Source organism: Amyelois transitella, chromosome 30 (assembly GCF_032362555.1).
Source record: "Amyelois transitella isolate CPQ chromosome 30, ilAmyTran1.1, whole genome shotgun sequence".
Classification (NCBI taxonomy): domain Eukaryota; kingdom Metazoa; phylum Arthropoda; class Insecta; order Lepidoptera; family Pyralidae; genus Amyelois; species Amyelois transitella.
Window position 1 is genome coordinate 3,113,364 of NC_083533.1, and position 18,521 is coordinate 3,131,884.

An 18,521-nucleotide genomic window follows, 5' to 3' on the forward strand; every position below is an offset into this window, starting at 1 on the left:
AAAGATGATTACAAACTAAAATTTAATTTACAAACTGTACAGTCCCTGCATTGTATCAACATGCGGGAGTGTGCCTAGAAGGCTGGCAGCATTGCCATTCAAATTGGCATTTGATTCTCTGAGCCAGATAATTTCCAGCCCTCCGGTCACGAGATAGGTACCTCAATCAGCTTTTTCGACAATTGACGGAAAAGCTGATGGGCAGATAGACCCTACGGTCATATAATAGTTTATCTGTCCACGGTTTCATAATAATAATTTCAAAGTACTTACATTTCGGCTGTCTCCCGATCTGACCCTGTTTTCTCCTTTCGAACAATCGATTGATGATCGCATTTTTCCGATCATTAAAATCAAGATCATCAACGAATTTGCTGTTAAGCACTTCGCATTCCGCTAAATTCGCCTCGATCACCGATGTATCGATGTCGCCTCTTTTCACACGATTATTCGATAAATCTCCCAACTCCCGTTCGTTCGTGTTCACAGACGAATACCTCCTCCCCGTGACCCGGCTCCAGATTTGCACAAAGTCCTTCATTTTTTTAATAAACACTTATAAATTTAGTTCGCACAAATATAACACACGTCTTTCACAACGACGATATTTCTAGCAACTAAAACTAGTTTATTAATTTTTAATTATACTCATTTATTGTCAATTCCGTGATTCGGTGATGTTGTTGTAAATTAATTTCGTAATTGTACCTTTTCAATGCCGCATTGAAGCAATGAACCTAACCTACGGAGCGAGAAGTGTCGCAATTTCTATTAGAAATTTCTCCTTGAATATGAACACATTCACCACACAGAGTCACATTATAAATAAACCACAACCTTTTTAATAAAAAAAATAACTAAAATACTGGCACACAATTAAAAAAAATAAAAAAAGAATTAAAATTGTATAAATTACGCGCGAATATCTAGATTCAAATTTCGAAACGTCTTTTTCTTTTTATCTCACGTTTTTAAATCGATGCGTTGATAAAAAAAAATATGTAATATTTAATCTGCATCGATGGACGGACAGTAGATAAAATGGTTTCTGACCGCGGTCTCTTGCGCTTATATAAATTTCGCAAGATCACTCATACCAGTACCACGCGGTGGCTTTGTAAACGTACGGGCTCCTATTCTGCTTACGATCGTCCTGAGAATATTGATTTTAGCGCTAAGTTTTTTATATGGGCATATTTAATGAGTTTTTAGTAAAGGCCTCTACTAAAAAAAACCGTAAAATTCAACAAATTCAAATTCGTGGGAAGGCATCACGTCAGGCATGGTCTAAGCAGATGAATCCATCTTTGTATCTAATATAGGTATCTATCTTTTTAATAAATTTTAAAACTATAAAATTGTTTTAACACTTAACAATTTGAATAATTTAATGTTCTAAAAATCTACGTCTACTTCACATAGCTACATTACCTAAATAAATTTTAATATATAGGATTAAAAACAATTTTGGAATTCCTTTTTGAATAGAACATTATTATAGTATTTTTTATTATGTCCGACCGATAAATTAACATTTATATAACCGCTTACGACCGGTTTTTTGTTCGCTGAACGTTTCGCGGCGAAATTTCGTCTCGTATATTCAACACAGAGTGAGACAAAACATTGTTTGTTAAAATCTGCATTGATGTTTCTTTACTGCATAGCCCGGTTCACAACTACAATAACCAACTTAAATAGAACTTTTTACATTTGTTTGTTCTATAGTTTCGAGGGATCAGGTTTTAATGGTCGTGTAAATCGTAATGCAGTTTACTGTACTACGTCCATGCGAATAGTGAAAGACAGTAATCGGTCAAGGATCGTTCTTAAGCTTCTGGAAGGATGTTAACAAACTATCTTTACGCGCTTTACCGTAGCATTACCTGGTTGACCAAGCGGTGCTTGGTGGACGTAAAAAAGACCGTCTATACTGATATTATTAAGCTGAAGAGGTTGTTTGTTTGTTTGTTTGAACGCGCTAATCCCAGGAACTACTGGTTCGAATTGAAGAATTGTTTTCGCGTTGAATAGACCATTTATCGAGGCAGGCTTTAAGCTATACAACATCACGCTGCAACTATAAGGAGCATTGAAATAATGGAAAATGTGAAAAGAACAGGGAAAATTATTCATCTTTGAGGGCTTCAATGATGTCCAAAATAACTATTCCACGCGTACGAAGTCGCGGGCACAGCTAGTAAGAAATAATAAAGACAAAAAATTAAAGCAATTAAACCTTACTTACCCCGGACGTGAAAACCGATCGCTCTGATTTCTTTAAGTTTCGGTCGCGTTCATAATTGCAGTCATAGTTCGCAAAACTTTATAGCTTGCAGTCACCGCTATCACTCACACATTCACACAAATAACACAATAAACAACAAGCGGTGAAGCGTTGGGTAGGGTAACGCGCCATCAAGAAGAGGGTAGTGTAAAAAGTCGCCGCGCAGCGTCGTTCGCTTAGTAACACAGCGACACGCCACATAGCGGAGATCCATGGTGGAACAGTACGAAAATAATGGCTTCATACCGACCTGAAAATTTGCGGAACAGTTCGACACATCAGTGGTTACTGTTCGTCGAGTTTGCACCGTGAGGGACTACACCACAGACAGCCAGCAAGAAAGCCGTATTTATCCGAAATAAATAAGCAAAAACGTTTAGAATTTGCTCGGGAGTATTTGGATATTGTCTGGAAAAAAGCGATATTTACGGATGAAAAGTTCGTTTACGTCATCGCATCACGGTAGGCTTCATTTATGGCGAAGAAATGCAACTCGGTATAAAGAAAAAAATATTATGCCAAATATGGAGTCTGGACGCATATCAGTAAATATGTGGGGTTGGATGAGTGCTGCTGGACCTGGGGAACAGGTGTGGATAGCAGGACGCGCTACAGCTGCTCATTATGTGCAAGTGCTGGAAGAAACCATGTTGCCAACTGTGCGGTGTATTTATCCGATTGATGATATGCCAACAATATCATTTGTGCAAGACAACTGCCCTGTGCATCGAGTCTATATAGTGCGTGAAAGGTTCTGCCAGTTTATGTTAAAAGTACTAATTACTTGGATAGTATTTTAAGGACAGCTTCAATATCTTTTCTTTATGAAAACGAATAATTAAGCTGTAACCTTAATAACAGGAGATAAGTGGATGATACAATAAGTGTAATATGCTGTATGTATAGCTTTATATAATCATCAATATGTAAACAAAACTATAGGCAAACTGTTTCAATAAAATTTACTAATTTTAACTAATTATTGAATGTTTTATTTTGCTCCCTCTTGTTTAATATTTCTTGCTGATTTCCGTGTTTGAAGGCACGGGTATTGAAATTCTTAGATATCAGTTAGTTAGTTAGTCAGTCAGTTACTTAGTTCAAATGGCACCTTGAAACATTAAAAATTGTCAGTTACACTAATTTTTTTTTAAATAGACAAAAATATCCTTGATTAACTTCGGAATCCAAGTAACGCTAGTAACTAGAACAAGCGAGTGTGAGCAAGCGAGATTATCTAATATATCTTAGATCTCACTTGCTCACACGAAGTAATAAAATTGCTACCCAATAACTTTCAAAGGAACCACTACCTATGTTAGGGTCGTGTGCAGACAAACTTTCAACCTTATTGAAATGACATAAGTCTGGCAGTCGCAGGCGTCCCTCTATAGGCAAATCTTATGCAAATAATGAGAGACGACGATATCTCGATCGACAATTATCGGGCCCAGTTCGGCCATCGTTGATTACTGTCTCTTTCTGTTTTGTTATGTTATATGTCATAGAATAATAAACTGTTTTACTTAGTAATCATTGGTATTAAAGACCGTATTCATTTGATGGAATATTTATTCTTTTTAAATATGCATGTGTGTGTGTATCTAGTGGAACCACAGTGCACGCTATTTTAACCCGTAAGAATTTTAAAACTATGACTGCAGATATGAACGCGATCGTACCTCCTTAGTAATTATACACGTCATTGACTTATTTGTTAATGGTTACAAATGACATCAGAAAAAAAACACAATTATCCTACTGCCTACCAATACCATACCATACCATGTGTGGCTCCCGGCACCAATAAAAAAAGAATAGGACCACTCCATCTCGTTCCCATGGATGTCGTTAAAGGCGACTTAGGGATAGGCATATAAACTTGGGATTATTCATTTAGGCGATGGGCTAGCAACCTGTCACTATTTGAATCTCAATTCTATCGTTAAGCCAAACAGCTGAACGTGGCAGTCTTTTCAAGACTGTTAGCTCTGTCTACCCCGCAAGGGATATAGACGTGACTATACGTATGTATGTTTGTACAATTTCAATAAAATTTTATCTTGAATTTAATGTTTATCAGGAGAAAGTTAAATGCGGAGAAAACTAATTCGGGTCAGCATTGTAGGATTCCATTATTGGTTTGGTTTCATTTCCAAAAGAATTTAAAGAGGTTTTTAATAACGTACCTACATAAAATCACGTCTCTTTCCCGGAGGGGTAGGCAGAGCCTACAATCTTTCCCCGTATATTTCTTTTGCTTCATCCATATTCATAACACTTTTCCAAATAAATAAAACTAGTTATAGGTAAACTATAAAAAGGTGACTAAGAAATAGGGTTACATATTTAGGATTCTTCTTTTAGGCGATGTGCCAGCAAACTGCCACAATTTGAATCTCAATTCAATCATTACAGCTGAACTGTCAATTCATTGATTCATTCATATAACCCCTTGCGGGGTAGACATAGCCAGCAGTCTTGAAAGACTGACAGGCCAATATTATATCTCTAGACAGGTCCTAATCTTTTTTTTTGGTCCCCACTGCTCTGTCAACCCCGCAAGGGATAAAGACGTGACGTATTCTTTAATGAATGATTTAATCAAAAAAGACATACGGAACCGCTCATCGGAAGTTGCTTGCGAAATTTACATCCAAAACCCAGACTGCCTTGAGTTCATTGCGGAATGCTAAGGGTCAATCACATGTTGGTAGGTTTCATTGTAATACATACATATATATAGTCACTTTTATGTCCCTTGCGGGGTAGACAGAGCCAGCAGAATAGAAAAATCTGAAAGGCCACGTTCAGCTGTCTCGCTTTATGATGGAATTGAGATTCAAATAGTGAAAGGTTGTTAGCACATCGCCTATAAGATGAATCACAAGTTTATAAGCCTGTCCCTTAGTCGCCTTTTACGACGTCCGTGGAAAAGAGATGGAGTGGTCCTATTCTTGTTTTTTTTTAAATATTTTTTTATAATTTATTATATATTTCTATTTTACTTTTGCGTATTTAATCCCACTTTCACTTTTTTTCCTTTTTTCTGTTGGTGCCGGGAACCACACGGCACTAGAATCTCAATCCCATCATTGAGCCATACAGCTGAACGTGGCCTTCAATCGTTTCAAGAAGACTCTGTCTAAAGACGTCACGGATATAGAAATGAAACAACATATTGAGTCGATCAAGTGAAGGGAGAGAGATTATGTAAGACTAGAGGCCGCCCGCGACTTCGTCCGCGTGGAATCGATCCCGCGGGAACTCCGGGATAAAAATGTCTATATGTTATTCTGGGTCTTCAGCTACCTACATACAAATTTCAAAGAGTAACAAACATCCATACTGACATCCTGACATACTCACAAACTTTCTCATTTATTATATTAGTAGGATTGTTAACTGAATTATGTACCTACCTAAAAATATGGAGTCCATCTTTGTTGGTATAATGCTAAGTTAGTAGTAATTTTCCTATCCTTTTTCGCCTTCCCACGCCACGGCATTGAAGATAAACCACAGAGTATAATAAAATAAAACAAGAATGGCATTCGCGGAAATGTTACTTTTTATTTTTCATTAGTACTGCCCGCGACTTCTTTTGCCGATATGAAATTCCTTACTATTTATAAATAACTAGATGTGCGCGCGACTTCGTCTGCGTGGAAGAGTTATTTTGGTCATCATAGAAGCCCTCAAGGATGAATTAATTTTCCCCTTTTTTTTACATTATCCATTATCTCTTTTCTCGTTATAATTGCAGCGTGATGTTTTATAGCCTAAAGCCTTCCTTGATAAATGGTCTTATCAACGCAAAAAGATTTTTTCAATTCGAACCAGTAGTTCAAACAATTAAACAAACAAACTCTTCAGCTTTATAATATTAGTACCTATATATATATAGGTATAAAAGTCGCTCGAGGACCGCATGGTACATTTGTAACATGATTCGAAATGTCCGAGATTAAAATAACGGTATCTTCACTACGTACGTGTTTAATACCTGTATTTATTTGTAAATACCATAATGCAACGTCAAAGCTTAAAAGTTGAAAGTTATCGACGAAAAGCAGACACCAGGCTCAGAAGCTTAGCGGGGGAATCTATATATATATATGTATAAACATACATACATATAATCACGTCTATACTATATCCCTTGCGGGGTAGGCAGAGCCAACAGTCTCGAAAATCGACAGGCCACGTTCGGCTGTTTGGCTTAATGATAGAATTGAGATTCAAATAGTGACAGGTTGCTAGCCCATCGCCTAAAAGAAGAATCTCAAGTTTGTAAGCCCATCCCTTAGTCGCCTTTTACGACATCCATGGGAACGAAACGGTGTGGTCGTATTCTTTTTTTTATTGGTGCCGGGAACCACACGGCACCTTATATTTCTGTATAATAACTAGAAATACGCAAAAGGAGGGGGAATTCCTGGTTTATATGTGGCAACACTTAAAAAAGAAACTGGAATAGAAGCAATACGCTGACGCAACAGTAAGTAATTCCTTTTATTTATTTCGTATTTTATGTAATAGTCACTCTCAGGATTTCCCGTGTATTTTCAAGAAAAGCGACATCGTAAAAATGCTAAATTAATTATCTACACAGTGATAGATATTTTGATCTTGACACCTTAAACACGGACATAGTTTTAGCTAGATACCGCAAGTTCACATATAAATAAGTTTTTATGTTCAATAGCGTGTATAAGCCTATCCCTTAGTCGCCTTTTACCACATTCCAGAGAAAGATATGGAGTCGTTCTATTTTATGAAGCCATTTACGATAAAAGGTTCCGTAATAACTACTGTCACTATTTGATTCTTATTTCAATGATGAAGCCAAACAGCTGTACGTGGCCTTTCAGTCTTTTGAAGACTATTGGCTCTGTCTACCCAGTGAGGGATATAGATGTGATATGTTATATTATGTATAAAAATAAACATATTAGATCTTTATATAATTTTTTTCAATTTATTATCCCCCCTGTTTTTCGCAAATATAACGAGTAAGCAAGTATGATCGAGCGACAGAAAATAGGTTTAATCGGATGACATGCATGGTCTAGCTGAATAAATATCTTTGTTCTCAATTCTAAGTTAAGCTATGAGTCAAGATGACCATGCTTATATGGAGTGTTGCCATAATTCTCGAATTTGCATCATATTACATGATCTTTATAGGAATGAAATTCTGACACACATTTTGACCGTGACCTTTTATAAACTCGTGACCAAGTCAGACTTTCCGGGAACAAATCTACCCGTAGAAAGTAAGGACGACTAAGGAAGAACCTAAACAAAGATAAATGGACAACAATAAACCTATTCTAATCTATACTAATATTATAAAGCTGAAGAGCTTGTTTGTTTGAACGCGCTAATCTCAGGAAGTACTGGTTCAAATTGAACAATTCTTTTTGTATTGAATAGACCATTTATTATCACGCTGCAACTATAAGGAGCGAAGAAATAATGGAAAATGTGAAAAAAAAACGGGGGAAATTATTCATCTTTGAGGGTTTCAATGATGCCCAATATAACTATTCCACGCGGACGAAGCCGCGGGCACAGCTAGTTAAGTAAATATACAAGGCGAATATAAATTCTGGAGTGGGAAGACCTAGGTGAACGTACCTTGGTCAAATCGGAGACGTTCGGGCAAAAGGTCAGGTCAAGAGTACCCGAAACCGAAGAGTTTGAATAAAGAGAGTTGGTAATGTGAATTAAGCGAAAGAAATATGCAGGGATCGTGGCAAGTGGTAAGATATAGTCTCTGCCTTACCCTTTGGGAAATATTGTATGTATGTACTAGAATTGGTCCTCCTTGAATTTACCTACATTGATTCAAATTTATTTATTGTTTTACATACAGACATAAACATATAGTCACGTCTATATCCTTTACGGGGTAGACGGAGCCGTTAGTCCCGAAAAGACTTAATGGCCACATTCAGCTGCTCGGCTTAATGATGGAATTGAGATCCAAATAGTGACAGGTTGCTAGCTCATCGCCTAAAAAAAGAATCACAAGTATGTAAGCCTATCCCTTAGTCGCCTTTAACGACACCCATGGGAAAGAAATGGAGTGGTCTTTTTCTTTTTTTGTATTGGTGCCGGGAACGGCACCAATACAAAAAAGTTTATCGTTTTAACCGCCATCAAAAACAGGTGGTTCTTCCTGTTTTTGATTTAGTTGGACCTGTATTTAAGTATGTCTGTCCGCGATTTTCTCGCGTTTCGCTGAATCAATTTTGATGCGGTTTTCAGGAAAGTGTATGTTACTCTTAGGAAAAGTGTTTAGATATTTAACAGACATCAAAAAAGGAGGATATCGGTTGAAGGCGGTTCCCTTTTTACAAAAGTTATCTGTGACAGATATCTACAGTCAACGGCACAATAACCTAACTTCATACGAAAAGAGGGTCATTTTTATTGCAATTAGATGTACAATATTAAAAATGCGAAAGTTTGTGAGTATGTCAGGATGTCAGTATGGATGTTTGTTACTCTTTCACGCAAAAACTACTGAACCGATAACGATAAAATTTGGTAGGTAGGTAAGCTGAAGACCCAGAATAACATATAGGCTACTTTTTATCCCGGAGTTCCCGCGGGATTGATAGGGTTTCCACGCGGACGAAGTCGCGGGCGGCCTCTAGTAATACAATAGTACCGAATAGTAGGATAGTGTTTTTTTTCCCTAGAAATTAAATAAAGGTTAAGTTACTATGAAATTAAATGCGATTCGTGTTCGAGAGCATGTAAGCTATAATCTTACGACGTCCTATTTAAAGTCACGTATTTTATAAATTAATTTATCAATTGGAGACAAAATTTGGTAATCGCTCAGTGATGCTAAGTGGTATTTTTCCATAAAGAATTATTATGGAGTTACGTAGACACTGATAGAGGAACAAAATGATAATAACATACATACACATATACCGTGTGGTTCCCGGCACCAATACAAAAAAGAATAGGTCCACTCCTTTTCCATGGATGTCGTAAAAGGCGACTAAGGGATAGGCTTATAAAATTGCGATACTTTTTTTAGGCGATGGGCTAGCAACCTGCCACTATTTGGATCTCAATTCCATCATTAAGCCGAGCAGCTGAACGTGGCCATTCAGTCTTTTCGGGACTATTGGCTCTGTCTACCCCGTAAGGGATCAAACTAATGTACATTAGTTTGATAACTAACCGATGCTCTTACGGTGAGGGAAAACATCGCGAGGAAACCTGCACATTCAAGCAACTGAATGTGGCTCTAAATGATCCAATACGGGTTAGGTTCCCCTGCTAAGGTTGCGGAGGTCAGACGGGAGTCGCTTCGTGTAAACCTGACTCACCCGATCCAGGGTCCATGGTCAAAGGCACACCCCGGGCTCCTCTCCAGAGTGGTGAGGATGCAACCGGGACTAAAGCCGCGAAGAAGATATATATTGTTTATATAGATATAATATATATATTATTAATTAGCTTTGCCCGCGACTTTGTCCGCGTGGAATAGTTATCTTGGGCATCATTGAAGCCATCAATGATGAATAATTTACCCCGTTTTTTTCACATTTCCATTATTTCTTCGCTCCTAATTGTTGCAGCGTGATTTTATATAGCTTAAAGCCTTCCTCGATAAATGGTCTAGTCAACACAAAAAAAAAAAACAATTCGAACCAGTAGTTTCTGAGATAAGCGCGTTCAAACAAAAAAACTCTTCAGCTTTATAATACAAGTAAGTATAGATGTGACTTTGATTTATAATGTTAAGTTATATATAAATCAGCAATAAATAAAGATGATAAGCAGTCAGTGACCTATACCGGCGTTGGTGGTCGAGTGGTCAAAGTATTTACCTCGAAAACTTATACCTGGTTGGTTGCGGGGTAGATAGAGCCAACAGACTTGAAAAGACTGAATGGCCACGTTCAGCTATTTGGCTTAATGATAGAATTGAGATTCAAATAGTGACAGGTTGCTAGCCCATCGCTTAAAAAAGAATCCCAACTTTAAAAGCCTATCCCTTAGTCGCTTTTTACGAGATCCATGGGAAAGAGATGGAGTGGTCCTATTCTTTTTTGTATTGGTGCCGGGAACCACACGGCCCAAAATTTCTAGGTTATATTTAGTTATTTTTTGATCAAAACATCCTCGATTTGATCATGATACCTACGTTTGTTTGAGCTATTCAGTTGAACGTGTAACTAATCAACTAAATATACATATAATAAAAAATCGATTAACAATGTACTAATCTCTCTTTTCATGATCATCAATAATCATTGACCAATTATGAGTCATATTACCATTTAATAGGGTTTTTATTTGAGTGGAGTGAAACCGGATCTATGCTTAAGGAAACTATGAGTCTCGGCCGTGGTCGTTAGTCTCATTCCCGTGGGAATTTCGGGAAATCGTCTCCAGTTTTCCCAAACACTATCAAGAAAAAGATATATGAACGATCTCTCCCGGATTCCATCAAATGGGAAAGTGAAGTTACAGATGAATGGACAGACATGTATTGATTTCACAGTTTGTGTTATTAGGTATATATCATACATACATACATATAATCACGTCTATATCCCTTGCGGTGTAGACAGAGACAACAGTTTTAAAAAGACTGATAGGCCACGTTCAGCTGTTTGGCTTTATGATGGAATTGAGATTCAAATAGTGACAGGTTGCTGGCATGTCGCCTAAAAGAAGAATCCCAAGTTTATAAGCTTATCCCTTAGTCGCCTTTAACGACATCCATGGGAACGAGATGGAGTGGTCCTATTCTTTTTTTTATTGGTGCCGGGAACCGGCACGGCAAAAGGAGACCAACGAATTGGAATCCCAATTCTGTCATTAAGCCCAATAGTTAAATGTAGCCTATCGGTCTTTTCAAGACTGCTGGCTCTGTCTGCCCCGTAATGGATATATATGTACGTGATTATATGTATGTATGTTCTAAATTTTCACGGGACGAGAAACAGCTGAGTCACATGATATTTTTCTTCAAGCAGTTGAGTCACACTATACGTATTACTAGCTGTGCCCGCGACTTCGTCCGCGTGGAATAGTTATTTTGGGCATCATTGAAGCCCTCGAGGATGAATAATTTCACCCGTTTTTTTCACATTTTCCATTATTTCTTCGCTCCTAATAGTTGCAGCGTGATGTTATATAGCCTAAACCCTGCCTCGATTAATGGTCTATTCAACGCAAAATAATTTTTCAATTAGAACCCGTAGTTCTTGAGATTAGCGCGTTCAAACAAACAAACAATCTCTTCAGCTTTATAATATTAGTATAGATTCTTAGGCATTACATACTTTAAGTTACATTGATGTGTTACACTGTTTTATTACTTTACCCTTAATAAACCTCAATTAACAATGATCTATCAAAATAATCGTTAAATTAAGTAGACAAACATAATTCTAAGAGCTACGAAACGTAATTATAGCCGTCCTTTTCTCTCGTTCGTCAAGCTCTGAAGTAAGAGATAGACAGCTATTGAATGGTTACAAGATGATTTTATAAATATTTTACTGACATAGTCAAACATAATAAAATAATCGTAATTATTAGTTAAAGTCAGTCAAGGCTTTAAGCTTATGAAATTAAGATTCTCCTACTTAACTATTTAATAACATGACATTTAATCACGTCTATATCCCTTGCGGGGTAGACAGAGCCAACAGTCTTGAAAGATTGATAAGCCACGTTGTTTAAAGTTGTATAGCGCACTGGCCGCTAAGAAAAAAAGTAAATTTTTGTAAAATGAAATATGACGAGCTTCTTTTGTTAATTTTCACAACAATGGTTTAAGACGAATTATAGTTAGGATTGTTTTTATGTTTTAAGATTTTTTAATATAGTTTTCTTTATTTTTACCAACATACAGTTTTTTTATTTTACATCCCGGCTAATTATCTAAACATTTGGTCCTTCGAGCCGGATTGTAGTAACCAGTAGTAGAATATTTAAGCAAAGTTTTTCGTGTAAGTGCCGGGGTAAAGGAAGCAGTAGGTCTTCGACGGTGATACCAGGCGCTGCAATAGCGGTTCTTTGGAGGTATAGCATCAGCATCATTGAGCGAAGTCTACTCCCGCAGCAGTGCGGCGGAAGAGATCGTGTGTTGGTAAAAGGACAGAGCCGAGCCGTGCGTGAGTAATACAAACATAACAATTTAAGTGATTTTATATAACAATGGAGCTTATAAACGTGCAAAATAATATTATGATACAATTAAAAAAGTCCAAAGTTAACTTTAAAAAGAGTCCTAAGGATAGATTGTCAAAATCATACATTGAAACGAGGCTGCAAGTTATAGAAGCAAAATGGACTGAATTTACAGCAAACCACTATAAACTTTTACAAATAAAGGAATTATCAGACTGTAGTTATTTCAAGGACTCACTGTATGACGACATGGAGGAATTTTATATCGAGTTCAAATCAGAATTAAAAGATTTAGTAGCAAAATTGTGCAATCCAAATCAAGACTTAGTTACATCCGAGTCGTCGTCGTTCAACACTGCATTTTGTAACAGAGGTAACGTGAAGCTGCCGAAAATATCCATACCAGTTTTCTCAGGAAGATATACAGAGTGGATGACGTTTCGGGATCTCTTTATTTCATTAGTTCATAACAATAGTGCCATTGACGACGTGCAGAAACTACATTATTTAAAGGGAAGTATCACCGAGGAGGCCGAGCAACTGCTACGTCATATTCCAATTACAAATGAAAATTACTCGCAATGTTGGTCGATGTTAGAGAGCAGGTATGACAATAAACAATATTTGGTGAACTGCATATTAAATGGGTTTTTTAGTAAAAAGAAGATAGAAACAGAGTCTGCCACCGCCATTAAAGATTTATTAGATAGCACATTAGATATGTTAAACGGAATAAAGAACTTGGGTATTGATATAAAGTCTTGGGATATTTTAGTTATATATTTTGTTAGTTTAAGGTTAGATCAAGAGTCTCGTAAGCAATGGGAGTCTTTTGTAAGCGAAATATCTTCTCAGTCGAATCAATTGCCTAATTTTATACAGTTTAAGGAGTTCTTAGAAAAAAGATATCATTCATTAGAATTTTTAGACCCCAAAGTAAATGATTTTAACAAAACTAAAGATAAAAATAGTAACATGATTAATAATCCCTCAAAAGTTGTAACTATGTTCGGAAAAGAAATAGTTTGTATATATTGTAAAGGTAGTCATAGGCTTTGTAACTGTAAACATTTTTCTAATTTAGAGTACAGCGCAAGGCGTCAGTTCGCTGAAGTTAATCGAATATGTTATAACTGTCTTGTGCCAAATCATTCAGCGAAATATTGCCGCAGTACAACTTACTGTGGCACGTGTAAAGGGAGACATCATTCTCTCTTACATCAATATTCTGTAAATAGATTAAAAGAACATAGAACTGAAAGTGAGAATGATGATCAGTGCCAAGTTAACCTTGACTCACCTACATTGTTAGAAGAGAATGTTAAACACATTAGCAGTCACCTCTCACGAGGAAATACAAATCATGTTTTGCTTCCCACAGCTTTAGTCACAACCGAAACTAATAAAAATCAAAGACGCACTCTTCGAGCTCTAGTGGATCAATGTTCGGAAACTTCATTCGTTACAGAAGGCATGGTACAACAGCTGGGGTTGAGGAAGTTTTATACAAACTGTAGGGTTTCGGGTTTAGGTTGTGGCAAAAGTATTAATTCAAGAGCTATGGTTATTTTACCAATACGTTCTCTTATTAGACCTGATTATATAAGAAATGTTAAAGCCTATGTAATTGATAGTATAACCACTATTGTTCCATCCAAGACAATTGGGATTTCTTGGGCAACACTTAATACCCTAAAGTTAGCTGATCCTAAATATCATACACCTAACACAATCGATGTTCTGTTAGGTGCTGAGGTTTACAGCAACATTATTAGAGAAGGTCTCCTCAAATCACCCTCTGGAACTGCGATCGCCCAAAACACAACATTAGGGTGGATAATAAGTGGCAAAGTAACATCTAATAGACAAAGTTGTTATAATAAATGTGTAAATATTAATTAATGTTTTGTATAACAGATTACAATAATTAGGATAAGATACATATATGTTTTGGAATTTAAAACAGTAAAGGAATTAGATTATTCAAAGAACTTGTTTCTTTGAATTTATTTAAATTTTGTTGAATTTATACTTCAGTAGGTAGGTATTTTTAATCTGGAACTGTTGACTGACTGTTAATTTCGGATAATGTTTTAAATAAGTGTTAAAACATGTGGTGTAAATATGGATATATATTTGATGTAACATGCTTATTAATTACTTAAGTTCCATGATATTTGTAACTTACACTAGTTAGTAGAGACTACTGATTCTCTAAAATATTCCGCTTATAGTATATACCGTTAGTGTATATGATTCATTACTTAATTTCCAGTAAATAGTCTAGCTAGAGTTATTATCATTGACGAAGGAAATTATTAACCTACTCATTACTTTTGTTCTTTTTCATTCCTTATTATACAGTCCACTTGTTAAGAAAATTAATGTTTCATTGAACAAAGTTACAATTATTATTTATATGATAATAAGACTTTTACTTAGTGTTTGATTTGTTTATATAGAAAAATGAGAATTTAATTGGATAAATGAACTGTGCAACTGAACTGAACCCTAAGGGAAATTAGACATTTCGTATTTTTTGATATACTAAGTATAGGTAGTTAGCCATGGCAGGCAGATAGATTGAAAGACTGTCGTCTTTGGCGGGCAGAATGTTTAAAGTTGTATAGCGCACTGGCCGCTAAGAAAAAAAGTAAATTTTTGTAAAATGAAATATGACGAGCTTCTTTTGTTAATTTTCACAACAATGGTTTAAGACGAATTATAGTTAGGATTGTTTTTATGTTTTAAGATTTTTTAATATAGTTTTCTTTATTTTTACCAACATACAGTTTTTTTATTTTACATCCCGGCTAATTATCTAAACACACGTTCAGCTGTTGGCTTCAAACTTATAACACCCCACATTTTCCGTCGGGTGTTCAAAATTAATAACAATGTATAACCATTGCACAGTTGGTATGATCAAATTAAGCATATACTTGCAAAATAAGTATAATTACTTGACCAGTATCAGAAGGTATAAACATTGTTTAGCCAATTATATTGTATTGTATTGTAGGATATCCTTAATTATTAATGTATCCCCTAGAATTATTGTAATATTAAAGTAATCAATATATACAAAGTAGAGAAAAATCATTACAGGAATAGAAAAGGGTTTGTTAAGATGGTTTGGTCATGTGGAGAGGATGAATGAAAGCAGGTTGACTTAGCAGATATACAAGGAGAGTGTGGAGGGAAAGGTCGGAGTGGGAAGACCTAGACGAACGTATCTTGATCGAATTAAGGACGTCCTGGTAAAGGGTCAGGTCGAGAGTACCCGAAACCGCCGAGCTTGCATGAAGACAGTTATGAATGTGGATGAAGCGAAGGAAGTATGCAGAGATCGTGGCAAATGGAAAGATGTATTCTCTGCCTACCCCTCCGGGAAAAAAGCGTGATTTTATGTATGTATATATAAATACTATGAATTTGAACTTTTAACTAATGATAGTAGTATCAACTTCTTACAAAAATACGCAGTCGAGAGATATATCAAAAACAAATAAACATTCCCATTTTTACGTCATTTTTGGTAGGCAGAGACAACAGTCTTGAAAACACTATAAAGCCACGTTCACCTGTTTGGCTTAATGATGGAATTGAAAATTCACATAGTGAGAGGTTGCTAGCCCATCGCCTGAATGAAAATCCCAAGTTTATTAGGCTTTCCCTTAGTCCCCTTCTACGACATCCATGGAAAAGAGATTAAGTGGTCCCATCCTAGAGTGACGGGAACCACACGGCACTTACATATGGAAGTATTAGAATCTCAATTCCATCATAAAGCCATACAACTGAACATGGCCTTTCAATCTTTTAAAGGCTCTATCTGCCCCGTACAGAAGAAATACGTGATTGTATGAATGTAGTAATAATAAGTATGTATCTTTAAACTAAACATTCGCAATAAAACTCCCATATTATTTACGTAAATAGAAACGCTATTTTAATACTGTGATCCATTACACGTGGGTAGCATATACATATACTATGACCAGTCATTTAATCATATATAGCAAGAAATGTGTCCGATTCACTCATTATACTTATGTCTTTGCGCCGTTATATGCTGGTTTTTCCCGTATCGATCAAAAATACGGGAGCGAATTGTGCGATAAACGCTGATTGTAATCGTGCCGTTTTTTTTACTAGTTTTTCTTTATAAAAATGCTTACATACATATATTACGTCTTTATACCTTACGGGGTAAACGGAGCCAGCAGTCGGCAATCGAAGGCCACGTTATTGAAGAAAATGCAGTTTAAGTATACAGTGCAGTTTGTTAACGCTTCTTCTGCACTGAACCTAAGGAAGCGGCAGTAAAATTAGTTTTAAGTAATTTATTTGACGTCAACCATATTTAAAATGTTGATAAAACAAAAAGATATGACAATTGTTAAGTGATGTTTGAAATGTCCCAATAATAATGAATAAAATTTTTGAATTTGATTTTGATAAGTTGCTAGACCATTGCCTAAAATAAGAATTCTCAGTTTTTAAGCGTCATACAAATACTAAGTTTAGTGATTCAAATGTTACACATATAATTATCAATTCATACTAATATTATAAATGAAAGTGAATTCACTTGTTTGTTTGTCTGCCTTTCGTGCTTTCATGAAATTTTGAAAACTTATCGCTACAAGTTTGGGTTACGCAGAGGCATTCATGTACTTAATAGTAGGTAAGTTGGCTCTATCTACCCCGCAAGGGAAATAGACGTGATTATATGTATGTATTCGCGGTCGAAAGCGAGTTTATGATAATTTTCTATCATCATAATAATTCGATGAAAGTTAATAACTTGATCGCTACGTGTGTTATTTATAAGAGAGCGCGAGAAATTAGGTCGAAATGAAATCTTAAAAGCAGATAGCTATACTTCGTCTTCGTGAAATCTTTGTAATTGCGATTTAGATTCTTCGCTGGTATTGGCTGAGCGGGTCTTTTACTTCGCTATGATTGACAATTGCTGTGTGATTTTCTGTTGTGACGGGTGGCGTAGAGATTTTAATTAGTTTTTCTTTATGTAAATGCTTACATGCATATAGTCACGTCTTTATCCCTTGCCGGGTAGACAGAGCCACCAGTCTTGAAAAGACTGATAGGCCACGTTCAACTTTTTGGCTTGATGATATAATTGAGATTCAAAAAGTGACAGGTTGTTAGCCCATCGCCTAAAAGAAGAATCCCAAGTTTATAAGCCTTAGTCGCCTTTTACGACATCCATGGAAAGGAAAGAGATCGTATAGAGAGGTCCTATTCTTTATTTATATTGGTGCCGGGAACCACACGGCCATGAGATGTCACCACACATATACAATCTTCTAAAACACAATGAAATAAAATGAAGAATTTAGTCACGTATGTATTTCATTTATTCTTCGACGCGTGGAAAATTTAAGTAATTTAACGCCAGACGATTGAATCAAGTTGTCCACATACACACTAGTAATAAAGAGAAATGATTTGTATTTTTGTTTGTTTGTAACGAATAAACTCAAAATCTGCAGAACCGATTTTGATGAAATCTGAAGCTGTTTGGCTTAATGATAAATTGAGATTTATATCTATAGTGACAGGTTGTTAGCCCATCGCTTAAAAGAAAAATCGCAAGTTTATAAGCCTTTCCCTTAGTCTAACGACATCCATGGGAAAGAGATGGATTTTGTTCTTTTTTCTATTGGTGCCGGGAACCACACGGTAAGTTTTACTTTCTAAGAAATATACAAAATACAAAGGTCAGAAATAATTTACTTAGCCAATTGTATAAACCATTGTATTACGGACATATAGGAAGACATACATTACACACATACATATGGTCACGTCTATATCCCTTGCGGGGTAAACAGAGCCAACAGTCTTGAAAAGACTGAGTGGCCACGCTCAGCTATTTGGCTTAATGATAGAATTGAGATTCAAATAGTGACAGGTTGCCAACCCATCGCCTGAAAAAGAATCCCAAATTTGTAAGCCTATCCTTTAGTTGCCTTTTACAACATCCATGGGAGAGAGATGGAGTGGTCCTATTGTTTTTTGTATTGGT

General features: G+C 36.1%; 1 protein-coding gene across 1 annotated transcript in view; it reads right to left on the reverse strand.

Annotated features, from left to right (window-relative positions):
* The window catches only part of LOC106131000 (scavenger receptor class B member 1), a 40,634-nt gene extending 39,622 nt beyond the window's left edge, over window positions 1–1,012 (reverse strand). The window contains exon 1 of the mRNA XM_060953018.1: window positions 274–1,012. Within this exon, the coding sequence (XP_060809001.1) occupies window positions 274–541 (268 nt within the window). The 5' untranslated portion in view covers window positions 542–1,012. The remainder of the gene's footprint in view (window positions 1–273) is intronic.
* Window positions 1,013–18,521: the final 17,509 nt, after the last annotated feature.